General features: G+C 39.2%; 1 protein-coding gene across 1 annotated transcript in view; it reads right to left on the minus strand.

The window, feature by feature from the left end:
* The window catches only part of kif6 (kinesin family member 6), an 86,023-nt gene extending 70,492 nt beyond the window's left edge, over window positions 1-15,531 (minus strand). The window contains exons 1-6 of the mRNA XM_084742504.1: window positions 15,396-15,531; window positions 12,276-12,385; window positions 10,293-10,367; window positions 3,848-3,995; window positions 3,558-3,667; window positions 1,136-1,265 (exon numbers count right to left, since the gene is read on the minus strand). Coding sequence (XP_084598630.1) covers window positions 1,136-1,265; window positions 3,558-3,667; window positions 3,848-3,995; window positions 10,293-10,367; window positions 12,276-12,385; window positions 15,396-15,455 — 633 coding nt within the window. The 5' untranslated portion in view covers window positions 15,456-15,531. The remainder of the gene's footprint in view (window positions 1-1,135; window positions 1,266-3,557; window positions 3,668-3,847; window positions 3,996-10,292; window positions 10,368-12,275; window positions 12,386-15,395) is intronic.
* Between the last annotated feature and the right edge of the window lie 1,948 nt (window positions 15,532-17,479).

Here is a 17,479-nt window from a genome sequence, read left to right on the forward strand (position 1 = left end):
GTGATACAACCACCGCAACATCCAACTTCATCCATCACTACTAAACCCACAAAAGAAGGTACATTAATCTGTCTTTTTAGCTAACTGATTAGTTGGTCATACGTTAGCTAGAAAGCTAACGTATGACCAACATGCATAGCCTTAAAACTTAATGAAAGCTAACATTAAGCTAGTTCCATTCTCCATTGTTGTTCATTCAGAACTGTTATTGGTTGCCACAATGTGAAATATCAGTAAGACTTGTAAGTAAGTAAGAGATGTAAGCAGGCTGCAACAGTTTGTTAATGTTGAAAATAAAACTAAACTACAAATGACCACTGTCTTTTAACTGATTTAAATGTTTGCATAACTTGCTTGAGACTTGAATGTTGAGCTCATAATAGTTACTTTATCGAGGTCACCAAAAATGATTCAGGTCATGTCCATATATTTTATGATATTGCCCGTTGTGTTTACTTGTGTGTTTGTTTACGGAAGAATGTAACCAACGTTTTAGCCGACATGATGCCTGAAAAAACATCAGGGTTTTCCCTACAATTACAAGGTGTTTTCTCACAGCACATAAACGAACAGAAAAAACATAGAAGAAAAAACTATGCTGAGACACATGGGCATTATTCCCAACGATGACCGCATAAATCCAGCAAGAAAGTTTGGACGACTAAGTTATAATGGACTTGGTTTCAAAGCCACACTCCACAGCTCCAGCATGGGAACATTTTAGGTTCAAGCCAAATGAGAGAGGGGAGCCTGTTAATGTGAAAGAGTCGGTATGTTAATTTTGCTTTAAAACAACGTGCCAATACAACTAGATTGCCTGTTAGAGAAGAAATGACTCTTAAAGTGTAATTTTTGGTAACAGAGCATTCATATTTTGGTTTTATTTGATCCATGTTTTATTTAATTAGGATATTTTAATTTCTTTTTCACATTGCTATTCCAATGCCTCAATATTCTTAAGAATTAAAAGTTCAGTGCTCTTTAAGAAGGTGTACTTGCATTATTATGCTATTACATTATCATTATAACAGTGGCACAAAATGGTCTTAAAATATCAATAATATTGTTTATTGCATTTATCTCTGAGTATTTATCATGACAGTCCTGTACGGCAGCATGTTTCCCTCTTTCTTACCTCTGCGATCATACGATTGGTGTCACCCAGGAAGAGCAGATTCAGAGCCTCCTCCTCGTTTGCTGCCTGCTGCAGTGACAGGTTCCTGAGATGGATGTTCTGGTCTGAATCCTCCATGATCATTACTTTTCTGGAAAAGGAAAAAAAAAACCTTGTTAAATGAAATTCCAGCATTACAAATTAACTTGAAATTCTGAATAAAAAATGACAGAGCTGGACAATTCCAGTCTAAACCCAAATAATCCAACGTTGAAGCAATTATGAAAAACCAGTTATGTCAGTTATGTCATCCATTTCCCTCCCGTCGCCTCGGCCCTCGCTCACTTCTAAACCCAAACAAACCACATCTGCGAGTCGGTGTGGGCTGCGACCCGGTTTGACACGTGTGCTTTATCTGTCCGGGTGTTCAACATTTGATAACAGACAGGGCTTGCCTTTGAAAACAAACAGGTGATCGGTTCTCGCCCACATCAAGCGCCCTGAAACGCAGTGTGCTTAGACAGATGAGGCCGCAGTGACTCCTCTGATCCTACTACATCATTTCCATCACACCACCGGGGTTGTGACAGTACGGCTACTGGATTGAGATGCTGAAGAGGGTGAAGTGACTGGAGAACACATGCAGCTAATTATGTTAACATGTGTAGGTAATTGAGGTATTAATCTTAATGTGATTAAAGGCCTGTGTCTCGGCAGGATTAATGTCCCAAACAGCCCCACCAACACAAAATAAGTACTATATTTTTACATTTTTAAACCATATCTTGAAGGAGTTTTGATTTTTGCTCATCAATTTTGCTGGAAAACATATTTTAAAAGATCAAACTCTTGACTATTAAAACTTGTAACCTGCCAACCTCCTGGTGATTTTAGAAGGGCTACAGAGTTGACATGTTTTGGTTGAGACACATCTGATAGCAATATTATTTAATGAATTTGTTGTGCAGTGCTTGAGCAGTATTCCCACCTTTTTCAGGGGCACTTAAGATATAGCTAACCCTTTTTTATTTCTGATTAAATCTTTTGTTGTTGTTGTTGTTGTTTGTTTGTTTTTGTACAGATCTGATGCAGCTGACATAAATCAAAATTGATTTTTACAACAAAGATGATCATGATGACACTCTTTAATACATGTGTTATGAGGAGGTGTTGCTATTTTTAGATTTAACCCTAACCCTATTTCTGACACATTTTTAAATTGTTTGAAATTATGAATTCTTGTCTGGAAGTGGATCAAAACATTTTATAAAGTACATATATTTCATATGTATAAATCTGTAAAGAATACATTTTCATCATAAAGTTACAATAAGAGATTGGTATTAACCATTTTTAAAGTTTTTTTGTGTGATATAAACAATGATAATGATGTTGAATGAATTTACTACATATTTCACAGGGGATGAAAGACTGAACGCATGATCAAAATAATGCCCAGATGGAGACAAGAGGAAATAAAACAAGAAAAAAAAATGAGGGCCAGAATGTCAGAGAGAAGAGAAGGGGTGAAGGCGGTGAAAGACAGAAGTAGACCAATGGTTAAAGAGAGAAATTTGTCAGTGCCACAGCTTCTCCTTGAATCAGCAAGTGTGGCCACAGCATGGTTAACAACGGGCACTGTCTATTTCCAGAAGACTGTGATTTGTGGGTATCGAAACCTTGAGCTGGATCCTCTGTGAAAGGAGAGAAGAAACTTAAATGGAACGGGTACAATAAAATACTAGACGAACACCAAAATGATGTACCGAGAAAGTCTTGAGTATGACAAAAAAAGAAAAAAAAAACGTGATCATATACAGACAAACCTCCAGACAGATGGAATTTATAATTACAAAGTAAGACAGACAGAATAAAGCAGGATGAGCAGTGAGGAAGACAGTCAAAGACAGGGCAAGGTAGGGAGGGAAGCAACAGAGGACACAAAGAATAAATGGGAAAAAGCTAGATGGACACACACACAAAAAAAGAATTTCCCTCAGAGCAGCTGCAGCAGCGACCAGCTATGAAAAGCTATTTCGCCACATGACCCTCTTGCTCTCCACTCCAGTGGCAGAGTCTGCCACCAGGTTGACCACATCCATTGCTGTCCCACAGTCTCATTATGTCAGTTGGCAGTTTGTAGTGAGGTGGTAAATACTCGAGTCTCCATATTTCACCACATGCTGACTCTGGGCCAGGCTGACAAATGGCTGTTCAGGAATAAGGCTCAGCTAAAGCCACAAGTGTCTGAGAGAATAATGGAACCAGGGATGATTGGTCATTTCAACTTTAAATTAAGTGCATGTAACAGTTTTAAGTGCATGTTTCAAACTGAAATCTACATGATATGACACTAATTGTAACTGGATAGCAGCAGCATCACTGGAGCAACGTTAATAAGCATAATAATAATAATGAAATGTGTAATAAAAGGAACACTGACGGTAGGTCTTCCAGTCGAGATGCCTCGTGTCTGGAATCCAGCAGGTCATATCCCATCTCGTTGTAGATCTCCAGGTAGGAGATGTGTGTGGTATAAACCATAGTGCTGTCCTGTGGAGCCAAACATACAATTGGATTGAGTGCATACAAGATGGAAACCTTAGTCAGTGAATGTTTGAATTTAGATGCTCTGCAGCAGAGAGAAATGAACAATAGTAGAGATGAGTATGTAGCTGTGTAACTGATACCTTAAAAGAATTGCAAAATACAAGCTAACCCTGCTGTGTTTACCTGGCTGAAGCGTTCGAACAGATAGGAGAGGGTGCGGGGAATGATGCCACGATCGCTGTAGCGCTCAGCCCCGCCTGTGATGGTAAAGGTCTTCCCGCTGCCCGTCTGGCCATAGGCAAATATGGTGCCATTATATCCAGACAATACACTGCACACACACACAAACACACACATTTAACAACCGTAACTACCAGACAAGTTCATGATCATCAAAAACATAAGGAGGGATAGACAATAATATTTTTAAGCACTGACTACACGGTCACCAGGCCCCTAACTTTGGTGGCCAAAGTGCATTTCTGGTGGCCCAAATGTAAACTTATGTAAAAACAATACAGAAAAAGCAATTTAACACAACTTAAAATAGACTTACTTAACTGTGACACTTCTATTATCCACTTTTCCCATGAAGTGTGATATGGTGTTTCCTGCAGGCATTGTTTCAAATGAAAAACCATCTAGACTTCTTGGCTAGTTGAAGAAACTGCACACACCACAGTACATTAGCTCCTTGGATGTGTCACATTCTAGACACTTAAACTCCTGCTTCCGTTCACTCTGATGATACCAAGGATACTGAGAATAGACACTGTCTAATATTATCTATTTTTCATATCTATAAAAAGCAGATAAGTAGATTTAATACACTCAACACTAAGGAATGACTGCTTGTAGAGGGCAAGTAAAATGCCACGTTGGGCAAGTGGTTAAATTAATTGGAATACTTTGCTCCAAATGAAAAACACATATTGTTCCCCTGGCCTGTAGTGCTATTTATCCATTATACAGCTTCAGAGTTTTGGAGATATTGGCCATCGAAATATCTGCCTTCTTTCCAGGGCTAAATGGCTCACTAATTTCTTTTTGCAGTAGAATTTATCTTTCTTTCTTCTAGAAAGAAAGTAGCTCCTTTGTGAAACTGCTCAAAACAAGGTGCGTGGATTACCTTAAGTAACTGAGTCATGATCTTTGGTAGGCCTGCACGATATGGCAAACATTTTTATTGTGATTATTTGATTTAAATTCTAACTGCAATTGTGATATGCGATACGATTAGTGGGAATGATCATTTTTGCATTACAAATTTCAATCTTACTGAAAAAAAAACTATCCAAATCATGATGATTTGACATTTGTTTGGGTCTGTACCAATCAAACATGTTTTCTTTCATCTGAAGAACAAGATATTTAGTCCAGGGCATCTCTGCAGAACTACAGTACTTCATTATAACCCTGTTTTCTCATACATTTTCCTTTTTCAAAAAAAACTGTGATTTGGTTCTGCAATTTGAATATTGCACTTGGCCCTACTGGGATTTTGATTCAATAGCGATTAATTGTGCAGCGCTAATTATTTTATATTACTTGCTCAATCAAGCAAGGGGAAAAAAAGCATTAACACTGAACCTTGGTTTCAATTGAATTACTTCTAATTACTACTATATTTCTTCCACATCCAAGTTGTTCTCACTGGCCAATTGACCACAGGTGGCAAAACAAGCACAACCCAGTGGACGTTCTTGGAAAAGAACTTGAGTGACTGAAGATGTTAATGTGAATCCATGACAACACAAGAACAGATCACAACACCAAACATAATAAAGAGTTTATGATCACAGCTGTCCTCTTCTTAAAGAACGCTAAATATATTTAAACAAACAACAAAATGGGCCTACAGACAATTGTAAAGCTATTTTCCCTTTAAAAATACAGCCTGACTGACATGACCATATTACAGAATGCATCTGTTTGTCTATAAATGAAAGCATATTGTTGCTCATTGGCTTCGCGTGCCTCCTATGACATCACTGTCTTAATTTGCAAGAGCACATGGGACTGTCAAGCATATCCCTAAGCAGACACCAAAAGTCTGATTGAATGTGACACTTTTAATCCACAGGAAAAGATGGCAGTGAGAGGAGAACTGCTATGGCGACAGACATCTGCCGGTGACGAAGGAATGTCTGCGAGTATGAGTGGAGGAAAGGGCCCAAACCCACTCGACTAGGCAGGGCCCGGTAAATTTTGGTTTGGCACTGGACTGTCCTTCTGCACGTGCTCGGGGCCATGGAAACCATTGGTATCTAGTTAGGCTTGAATGAAATGAACATCCAATATGAGGCAGTATAAATTGGCACAGAAAACCCTCCTGTTCTGTAGTCTTGGAAATAAACCAGGATGAAATAGTAAAATGATAGAGGGGCCTCTGACACACGAGCTTGGATCAAAGGTGAGGATAAACTCTGTGCTCTTTGACTTGCCAATTGCAAGGAAAAGGATATCTTGACACTATATTTTTCGAGATGAATTATAAACGAACTTAAGCCTCTCACTTATTCTAATGGAATTGCCAACCCAGTATTTGAGCAGTGTGGGTTTCCCTCCCTGTGTGCTGTACAATTCTACACACCCTGCATGAGAGGGCGAAGGGAAAAAAACGGCATGTCAGTTTATATAAAACGCTACGTCCACTCATGAGAATGGTGGTTGGTTGGTCCGACTTGGATGGCCATCGGGCGTCCATTTAATCTTGCGTGAGTCATGGCAGTGATTGGCAGCGGGGAGAAAAGACACAGGCTCAGTGTTTAGTTTAATGTCAGTGCTAATGATGTGGCCTGGGCTCTGCCACTGAGGCTTGGGCGTTTCCCAATGCTTGTTCCTGTTTACACCTCAGCTTTCCTGGAGATTGGCAACTCATCATCCAGAAGGTCCTTGTTCCTCCTGTTCTTTATTTGAGATGCAGTCCAATCTTTTGAGGTATTAGTGTTAAGAATAAAACTGAACAGATCTCTGTTCTTCTTTGAACTCAGACTGAAGGTTTCACAGCCTTGTGAAATGGGATTAAAATGCAGATAGAGGGTTTGCATTGCCAGCCCAACATCATTACATTGGCTCTTCCTCTCCTGGAGCTGTTAATACTGGTTTGTTTTTGAACTACTGTGCTGGGATTGAAATGACTGGTTTCGGTTACACCGCAGCAGAGACAGAGACTGGTGTGCAAGTAAACGAGTTAGAGCTTTTGGCTAAACTTGAATTGCGCCAAGTATGACAGAGGACCAACCTAAACAACAACCTGACAGTTATTGGTAGTTGAGAGGATCGGCGCCTACGTGCATGAAACAGAGTTTTAGTGCGGTGACAGAGAAACTGCGATTCAAAGTGACTCTTGACTGAACGTGAATAAATGTTTCCTGACTGCAGGGGCTTTAGGAAAAACATTCTGTCAGATTCTGTTTGTGATTTCTATTAATAGACATGCTTCTGTTACTGGGACCATGTCAATATCAACATAAACTCCATAGTTTCAGCATACCAACTGGGTTTTACATAGCTTATTCTACACTAGGCTGGCCAAGGCAGGAGGTGTTATGGGTCTTACTTAACCTCCAGTGTCTAAGCCTGTTATCAATACGTAGTTTTGATGACGGACACTATAATTATAAACCGAAAGTGCTCTGTATAGCCGCAGCAGCAGAGTAGCAGCACAGAGTAGAAGGAATAAGATTTTAAAGGTAACACTATACACTAATCACAGCCTATCTAGAGCTTGCCTGACAACTGAATATGGTTGGACAGACTGAAATCCAATAGACAGGAATTCATATGGATCCCCAGCACAGCCAAACAGTCGTGGGGTGTGTGCAGACATAAAAGTGAGTATTCTGCCAACTCAAACTTTAACAACTAACCACTTGTCAAAGTATTTGTTTTAGAGTTGGGCAACTGGAAGATATCACCAATCACCAGTGGATTGGCTGATGATGGCCAGTTGGTAAATTTTAACATATCACCCAACCCTAGTTTCTTTTGTGCAAAGTAGGGGTAAGATCTAAACAGATAACACTAAAGGTTAAAGCAAGTGCTCTACTGCTGCAGATATTGCATGTCATTGACAAGTATCTTTTCTTGTAAAATATCCAGTGTAATTTGTAATGCCGGCCACAAGTTTATTAACTGGTGGGAAAATGTTCTCACTGTGGCATCCCTAGTCTATGTCAGTCTCAGCTACAGTGCATTTCATAATAACTCTTTCAATAGTCTTTGTAGCAAGGATATGAGGCCTGAGGCCTATTCCTGTGATTGTGTTTTAAGGCAACATATTCCTAAAGGAAGTGGGGGCTGAACAATCAGGAATATTAACTTCATTCATTCCTATCTTTTACCCACTGTGGTGTGACTGGCTTCAAAAGGTTCAAAGTTTGTGGGACTTCAAAACATTCAGCGTGTAAACGTGCATGCTGCAGAGGGAGCAAGGAGCTGACAGTGAACTAAGAAATGTCTGACTGGGGAGACAGATTGGTCATAGCCAGATAGGATGACTAGTGTCCTCTAGGCTGCAGACATTATAGTCATATCAAAGGCTAAAAGACGCCAAGCTCAAATTGATATGGTGAGACATAGACTGGTTGTGATAGAGATTTTTAACCTGATGTTTGTCATCGGCAACACAAAGGGGGGACTGTTAAAGGTTAGCTGGGGAGTGCAAATTAATACCCAACTGAGTGAACCCATGTGAGTCAGGTCAAACACATCCAAGACCTTAGTCAGCCAGACCAGACATCTCACCATGTTGTTTATACGTCTTCTGATAGCAACGATAATGCAAAGCAGTTGTGGGACTCCACAAATAGCTCCTATTGTGACTAAGAAGGCTGGGATGGAATGTTGAGGAGATGGTAGGGCTAAATTGAGCCGGGAGGGCAGAGTTTGGCGAGGAGGAGGAGAGGAAGAACCTTGTTCACATAACAACAACACAACCAACATTTGATCACAGGAAATTCCAAGTACATTCCCACTCCTCTTGGCTGTTTTCTCATTTGAAAGTCAGTCTTGATTTAGACTCAGTCCAGTCAAGGGGTGAAGCTCTGATAGACACTGTAAGAGCTTCCCTTTGTTGAAATAGAGGGAAAATTGTGTGTAGAGATATCTCAGCAGCAAAGATAAAAGTCATGTCATCAGTGAGATACAAATCTGCGTATGTGCCTCCAGTATACACTCGATCAGACATGAGCCGTCGTAAGGAGTGTATAATTCTCTACTTTTACCTTTACTTTTTTTTGTAATGTTACTTTCGACAGCGATGTCTAGTAAGTCAGGAAAAAGCTGTGCAGTTCTCAGCTGTTCTTTGGAAAAGAACTGACTGAAACACACACAAGCCTTTACTTCATGAACAGTGTCCCTGTTTGAGACCTCACACAACACGTGAATTCACTGTGCTTACAGAGGACCAAGCTGTTTGTCAGAAGTGAATCAAGAATACTAACAGAAATGACTTGCTTCCTGAAAATTTTTTATAACTATACAATATGAATTCATATATATATATATATTTTTTTTTATTATACTGTATATTACAAAGTAGTTCATCACTTAAACTGAGAGAACCCACACAGACACGAGGAGAACATGCAAACTACCCCAGCCACTAACTCCCCAGCCGGCTAGGGGGATTTGAACTCAGAACCTCCTTGCTGTGAGGCAACAGTGCTAACCACTGCACCACCGTGCATTCATCAATATGTTAACAGAGTGTAGCAGGCAGGACACAGGCAGTCACTGAGCTTCAACTTCACAGTGTGCATTTTTAAAGCAGTGGGCTTCTGTTGACAGTTATAAACAGCTGATCAACTTACAGTATAGGAATCATCATTGCTAGTTATTGTCAAATTACAATGTTGCGCTTGTCTTGTGCTCCTGTAGCAATCCTGCAGCCTGCTTGAGCTTCCTGGAGTCTGGGGTGGAGGGGGCAGGGGGCAAAAACTTGCTTCAACCATAGTATCAGTCCATGGCTCCAACTTGCCATTTGGGCTGCAGTGCTCATTTTTGGATATGGAATTGCTATACAACACGACATTCCTTTAATATTTAAAATATGATTACATTTAACACTTAACATTTTTAAAAAGCCCTATTTATATTAAATTGAATAGTATTGATGAATCCTTTGGATTGTGAATATTGAGGACCAGGCTTTTTGTCAGTCTAATGAACATGGTCATAGGGAATGACAACCTAAATATCAGCTCAAAATGAGCGAGCAGCTACAACACACAGTATAGCTCTGTGTTGTGGCTTGCCAACATTCTCACACTCACGATGGCACAGTGTGCCATCTTGCCCGCCAGCTCAGTCCACTTAGTGGTTTAAGTATGTAAAGCAAGCCAAAAATCACAGACACCCTCCATTTCCATCTTAAAGAAAGCTGAGCCCTACTGACTTCCTGTCAACAAGGCTGGCTGAGGCCTGTGTGGCCTGACCACAACATGCAGAGATGAGCACTGCTGGGAACAGGTGCTTACTGACATGTGTCATTTGGGAATGGGAAAATTAAATGTTGCAGTTTCAATGGCTGCAAAATGGTTTCAAAGACATATAAACTTTCAAAATGAGGTGGTATTAATACAAACATCTCATTGTCACAAGTACAGTGTCAGAAGGATTTTACCTGTCTGCAACTGGTTTGGCAATGTTTTCAAATATTTCCTCTTGTTTGATGGCTTGGTCAAACACCTTCTGGAACCTGGACAAAAGTGAGAAGAACAAAGACGGTACCGCCATGATGCATTTGGCAGAACAGGACAGGTCGGAACATCTATCTATTATTGAATTTTCTATCATGACATACAGTAATAAGTTGCTGGTTTATCACAAACATCCTAGGCTCAACACAGTTACCCACAGCAGCATTGAATAAGCACAAAAAGCAGTGTATTTAATTGCCTGAGTGGATGAGGAGGAGTTTAGTCATTCTGTTTTCTAAAACAGTCTCAAACCATCATGTTTTATCCCACAGAAAGATGAGAGCGATGTGAGAGGAATCCGCCCAGGAAGATTGTTAAATGTGGAAATTTTATTTCTATAAGGGCACAAGGGAACCTCCACGGACTATTTTAAGACTGTGGTTTTCAAAGGCTCTCAGTGTCCACTGCTGTCTGACTCCCTAACTGTGAATTTAAGGCTTGGAAGCGTGGCATGGGCCCTGCCCAGAGGGTATATAAGGCTGCAGCTCTCACCACCGGCGTTAAACAGATGTTCTGGCTCTGCAGTGACGGAACTTGTGGATGAATTATTCATGGGAAAAGTTCTTATGCAACCTTGACAGCATAATTTCTGGTGGACAGCACACCTTCCTATATGTAGTATGTTATCTTTATTTATTCTAAATTCTGCAGTTACATCACTCTTGCAGAGTGCAGATGTATTTCTTATAACTCTAATTTCTACTTCTATGAACAAACTGCTGCTGCTGTTTTTATGTTTAAGACAAAAAGATCAGATTGGTCTCAGGAAAGTGAGACACCTTCTGAGGTATTCTGAACAGCAAATATAAAAGCTTATACAGACTGTAAGTTCAATCACTACTCTACAGAAATGTACAGCCATTTGCAGATAAAAAAAAAAAAGGATGTAAATGTATGGCAGAGTTCAAAGACCCCATCAGTTGAATTGATTATTAGGCTAAATTAGTTGGTTGATTTGGGAAATGAAGCCAATGGACAGATTTCAGCGTTTCAAAATACTTTTCCAAACTCAAATTGACAGATTTGTAGTGTTGTTATCCATCCAGATTTTTTTGGTGTGAACTGAACAGTTATGGAGATATCGGCCATATAATGGGACCTCCAGTACAATGGGACTAAATGGCACGAGTCCTCTGGAGGTCAAAGCACTAAAGAATACATTTGAAATATTCAAAACCAGTGTCTCTTTCCAAAAATCATGTTCCTGTCACTCAACATAATTCACAGACCTTGTTGTCACCAGTTTCATGAAAAAAATACTTTCTTTCTATCAGATAGAGTTCTGGTAGATTCTACTGCAATCCTATTAAATACAGAGGCGCCCATATTTAGATCTAACCATATAGAAGGTATGATGGCTGCTGGTCTGACGTTTTTCTTATGTGCTCTGAGGATCTTCTTCATATGTCAGTGTATTATATTTTTTGTAACATGTGATTTACATTTTTGTAATGTGTTATTTATATATTTTGTAACATGTAGTTTAGATATTTTGTTATGTGGTATTTACATATTTTGTAGCATGAGATTTATGCTTTTTGTAACAAGTTATTTATATATTTTGTATGATGGGATTTATGTTGTTTGTAACATGTATTTTTCTTAACATGTGTTTTATGTAATTAGTGTGGTGTATTATGTTACAGTGGTATTGTCACAAGACTATCACACAACCACAGCACATATATTTGGTGGATGGTGTTTGTGTGTGTATAACTAAGTCTGAAGAGGAGCAGTAATACAAAATGTCACATGTGGATATGTCAATAAATTGCACATAAGGGAGCGATAGTGTGCAGACTTTCCCCCCCTTTTTTAATTGCTTTTGGTCCAGCGCCTGCTTTAAACAGACTTTGGTTGTGTGTGACTATTTGCTTTGTTTTATATACAACTAACCGTCACTTTACCTGAACTTGTAGCACTCCCTCTTGTTGTTAACAAAGCCATCAGCCAGGTCTCTTGGCACTATAAACTCCAGAGATGCACCTGCCTGCTCCTCACTGTCCACAGAGTACACCTGAGGGAGCCAGAGACAACAGCAGAGTCAGTCCTGCAGTGGAACAAGGCCTACAGACTACTGTTTAACAACACAGGACGGGGTACGGGTTCAGTTTACTTCAAAGGAAATACTTGGGAAGTATTTTAGAATAGACACATACAGTAGGCATTCATGTACTGCTTAAGTATAGTCTACTATATGTTTTATGATTGGTATGCTGTTATGGTATGCAGTGCCATACATGCAGCCCAGCTTAAACACAAAACAATATATCATGTTGGGTTTAAAATATAAGTCTGGCCACTTGTGGTTGTGGTATTGCATGACCCATATATCCTGTCTGTAAAAACCAATCAAACTGAACAAGAAATTCTGATCAGTGTCGGCAAGCTCGACACGTTCACCTGCACTCACTGAAACCTCAGGGGAGACAAGAAAAACTGCACAACATTAAACCAGTATATATATATATATAGATTGAGCTCCAGCAGTGCAGGACATTTAAAGTGAGGCTGGCTGGGTCAATCTACCACCCCCCCCCCCCCCCCCCGGCCGCTCCATTTCTGAGCCTCGACATATGTTCTGGCATATGTTTCCAATGGACACCGATGCAATTACAAGTCCCCTGGGTTTCAGGAATAAAAGATAAGACCTAAATGATTGGATTGTTTTTCACTGTCACCCTGCCTGCAGCATCGCCTCCTCCTGACCACCACTGTTCCTTCGCCTGCACGTGGACATGTGCACAACCTCAAACAAGCCCCAAGGAAGTAGCTGTGCTCATTTCATTTTGTTGGATATTGTCAGCTCAGGCTAAAGTGCTGGAGGAACCCTCAAAGTAATTTGATTATTTCATCCATCAGCTGCTGTGCTCAGACAATAAACTGGGCTTTAGAGAGAAGAAAGTGCTGCCAGGGGTGTTTCTCATGGAAATTGGCTTTTTTTTTTTTCTACATGTGTATCCAATAAAGAGGGCCCTTATCTGATAGTAAGTGAATATTGGTATTCACGTGTGTACTTCACAGCAAAAAAAAACAACACTTTTAGGTTGGTTGCTATTATTGTTTAAGCTTGCCACTGTTTGACACCGGCCCTAAATTAAAAATCTGATTCTAGCTCAGTATATTCACCTCGATGACTGTGCTGCAGTTTACAGAATAGACTAATACTACTGTATGGATGACTCTGCACTGGTTACCAATGGGCAGCTCTTTACTTTATAACTTCGATGATTCTAAATAAATAGGCCTAAATAAAATAAAATTACAAGGGAAACAATGAAAATGAGTTTGAGCTCAAAAGCCACATGTAGAAACATTCTAAACCTCAGTACAAAATACCAGTGGCGGAAAGTAAGTAAGTATATTTACACAAATACTGTACAACTTTGACTAGACCTGCTATAATTAATTATCATTTATTGATTCTTACATTAATCGCCAACTATTTTGCAATTAATCAATTAATCAGTTTGAGTGATCTTTAAAAAAAGGCCAAAATTCTCTGATTCCAGCTTCTCTTGTCATTTTACAGGCAAACAACTATTAAATGCTTAATCGAGAAGATAATTGACCAAATAATCAACTATGAAAATAATCTTTAGTTGACCTCATTGTGACACACTTGTATGTGATTGTTTTCATTTTATGCCACTCTCTCCTGCTACTTTACTACATTTCAGAGGCAAATACTGCACTTTTTACTTCACTGAATCTATTTGATACTAATGATACTTTTTACATAAAAACTTGTTTATACGAGATGATGCAGCACTATACTACTGCCCAGTGGTATACAAAGGATCAAAATTTGACTTTACACTGACAAACTACAAAATTAAAATGCTCTTACATGTATTTGTTAGTGATTTAAAAAAAAGATGTAACATGCTATAAAAATAACACTGTGAAAGCAGCCATTCAGCATAATAAGAAATTACATTATGTAGTACATTTTGATGAGAATACCGTACTTTTACTGAAGTAACATTTTGAATGCAAGAGTTATTTTAGATGTTATTTCTACTTTAACTTCAGTAAATATCAGTGTACTTTTTTATTTTAAGATTTATATTTAAGTACAACATTTTGTCATAACATGAACGTTGTAAGACATTTTCATATTCTGAATAATTTTCATATCAATCATCTACCCCCTTCCTATGTCTCCAACAACAAACAAGACTTATGTAAATGTACATAATCTGCTGATATTCATTTTATGTGATATGTGAGATCAATATTTTGGCATTGTCTGTTATTGATATAGTCCAAGAATGGGCTCCATGTTTTCAGAAATGAGTCCTGCTGTCCTGGGAAGTCTAGATATGACTTGTTCATAACTTGCCAGTATCTGAGTATTCTTTCACCAATCCTTGACAGTATTTTTTTTTAGCATCTTCCCCTCAGACCCTTTGAAAAGAAATAAATAAAGTGTTTCTGAATGTTTAAGTTGCAGGTTGTATGGAGCAAGTGACAACACAGACCTTAACACTAAATATTCTGACATGTCATAGCAAGAAAAGGCCAGGTGTAATTAAATACATTAACTAATAATGACTGCACTCAATCCAGCTGTGCCAGTTTCAGGGCTCTGGCGCTGTGCTGTAAACTCTGGATGACTGAAATGATTTATTGGGACACTTGATGGAAAGGAGCCATCAATATTATCAATGTCATTAGTTACACCTGTGCTTTCCTGCTATGACAAACCAAAATGTCTGTGGTGTAAAAGTCTTGATAAATGTGGCAACTGTAAACACAACCTGAGTAATATTCTGCACAGACAGGTGTGTTTTTATCTGTTCAAACCCGTTGTTTTGTGATAAAATGTCGTTATAAACAGTGAGAATTATCGTAAGGGGAATAAAAACCAGCATGTTTCGTCTTTAGAGAGGCCTCGTTATTATAACGCAACATTAGCTAGCTAACTTTAAGCTAGCTTAATTTAACTTCCAAGCATTCATTCTAATGTCCACTAAGATGATTGACTTAGCCTAATTAAATGATTTGTTTAGTTGTCAACTTACCGCCGTATTTTTCCTAGACGGCTTAATGCGACCAAATATCTGTATCGTCTGTTTCACCATATTTTTTTTCACCGCTAAAAGAAAACTTCGGTGTAGGTAGTTTTGCTACATGTTATTTAGCTAGTGCTACAGCTGGTTAGCTCGCTGGCTAATGCGCTTGTATCTCGATGGTAACCCTACAGATGCGTACCTCTCGCGAGATTTTTACGTTTTGTTTCTTCGTTGTGCATCCTGAACAAACTAATTAGCTTTTATAATGTCACATCGCTGCGCTTAACATCTGCTTAGATTTCGGGACAAAAACCCCTCTTGGTTAGGGTTAGGGAAAGCTCATGCTTTGAGTTATAAAGATCACTCTCGCGAGATTTTTTAACGGGTCTGGAGTTGGACGCTTGTGCTCTTTGTAGTTTGTTGTAGCTGGTTGCTAAGTAACGGTGGTCACCTCCACTGACAAAGATCGTCTATACTTATCAAGATGATTCACCAGCGTGAAAGAATCTTTTCTTCTCTTTCTCTCATTTCCCTATAGACCTTTTTACAGCAGACATTTTAACATGATATAATAAATACAGTTGTTACCAATGATACTAATAAATGTTCCGTTCCATTTAGGTCCACAGTGTAAGTGTGCTGCGATTGTGCATGTTGGCTCAGTGAAAAGATTCTGCTACTCTAAATGGAAAAAGACCCTAATCAGTATCATTGATAACACCTGTGTTTACCCTACTTTCATATCAATATGGCTGTTGTAAAAAAGTTCTATTACCTCATTGAATGATTCAGAGGCAGGTCAGAGAGGTTCAGGGACGTGTGTGTGTGTGTGTGTGTGTGTGTGTGTGTGTGTATGTGTGTAGGAGGACCATGTGATTAACACTGAATACATTGTCAGAAGAAGTAAAAATAAATCAGATTCATAGCTGTTCTATTTTCCTTTAATGTTTATTCTTCTGTACTAACAGGCGTTTTGTATATTCAGGACAAAAGGTCACTGCAGGTTCAGTGACTCATTCAGCAGGAATATTGACAGAAGTGTATTAAGCACAGTAGACACTCCCCACACAGTTATTCATGGTGCATATAGGTGCAACCACAATTGCCACATTTGACAGCGCGAGTGTCTTAATCATATAATTGCTTCCGCCACAGATACTATAGATGTTGCATAAAAAATAACAACAAAAAAAAAACATGGCCAAAAGTAGCAGCACATCATAGCATTTAACCAACTTTTCTTTGATCCACCACAAGCCAAACTTTAGTGTCTTGGAAATGAAGGATTAGAGAAACCAGTGTGTTAAAATGAGAAATGAAAGACTGCAGCGTCTTGTGTTGTGTGTGTGTGTCGTGATGTGGGGCAAATATATACCCAACGGAATGCAACAGTCTTTTAAGGCAGTGGTTCCCAACGTCTGGGTTGGGACCCCCAAGGGGGTCACCATATATTTTCCAGGGGTCGCCAGATGGTTGTGGAGAATACAATAAAATAAGATATTCTGGCAAGCGGCATTGAATGAGAGCCAGGACATAACATAAGAGACAAGTGCCCCAAAATACGTAAACTACAGCTGGCCTCAGGAAATGTAATAACCCCTCTTGGGATTTTTGGTGCCTGAAATACCTGATTTCAGCAGGGCAGCTTTTCTAAAAGATTGTGATACATGCATGCAAGTGTTTTTGCAATGAAATTTCAGGAACAAATTGCAAAAAACAAAATGGCTCAGGATTACAGAAATTCGAACAAAATCTGCTTTATTTGTAAATGAGGAAGTTCACCTGGGAGGTATTCCACAAAGAAGCACAACATTTTTTGGCACCAAAACTGTCAACGGTGATCATGAAATGATCAAATATGAAAGTGCACGGAGCATGGTGCACCGAGTCATGTCACTGAGAGGTACATGTTCGATGTTTGCGTGGGGCACTGCTATGATTTGTGGAACTCACGGGAAGCTACAATGATTGGTAAAAGTTATGCTAAAGTTGTAGTGATTAGAAAAAATTGCAAGGTTGTGCAGAATTCCCAGGGATTGGTTTGAATTTGTGCTAATAGTTACGATCATAATATCATAACTTCCTGGAGGGAC

Source organism: Lutjanus erythropterus, chromosome 18, assembly GCF_056507025.1.
Source record: "Lutjanus erythropterus isolate fLutEry1 chromosome 18, fLutEry1.hap2, whole genome shotgun sequence".
Lineage (NCBI taxonomy): Eukaryota > Metazoa > Chordata > Actinopteri > Lutjaniformes > Lutjanidae > Lutjanus > Lutjanus erythropterus.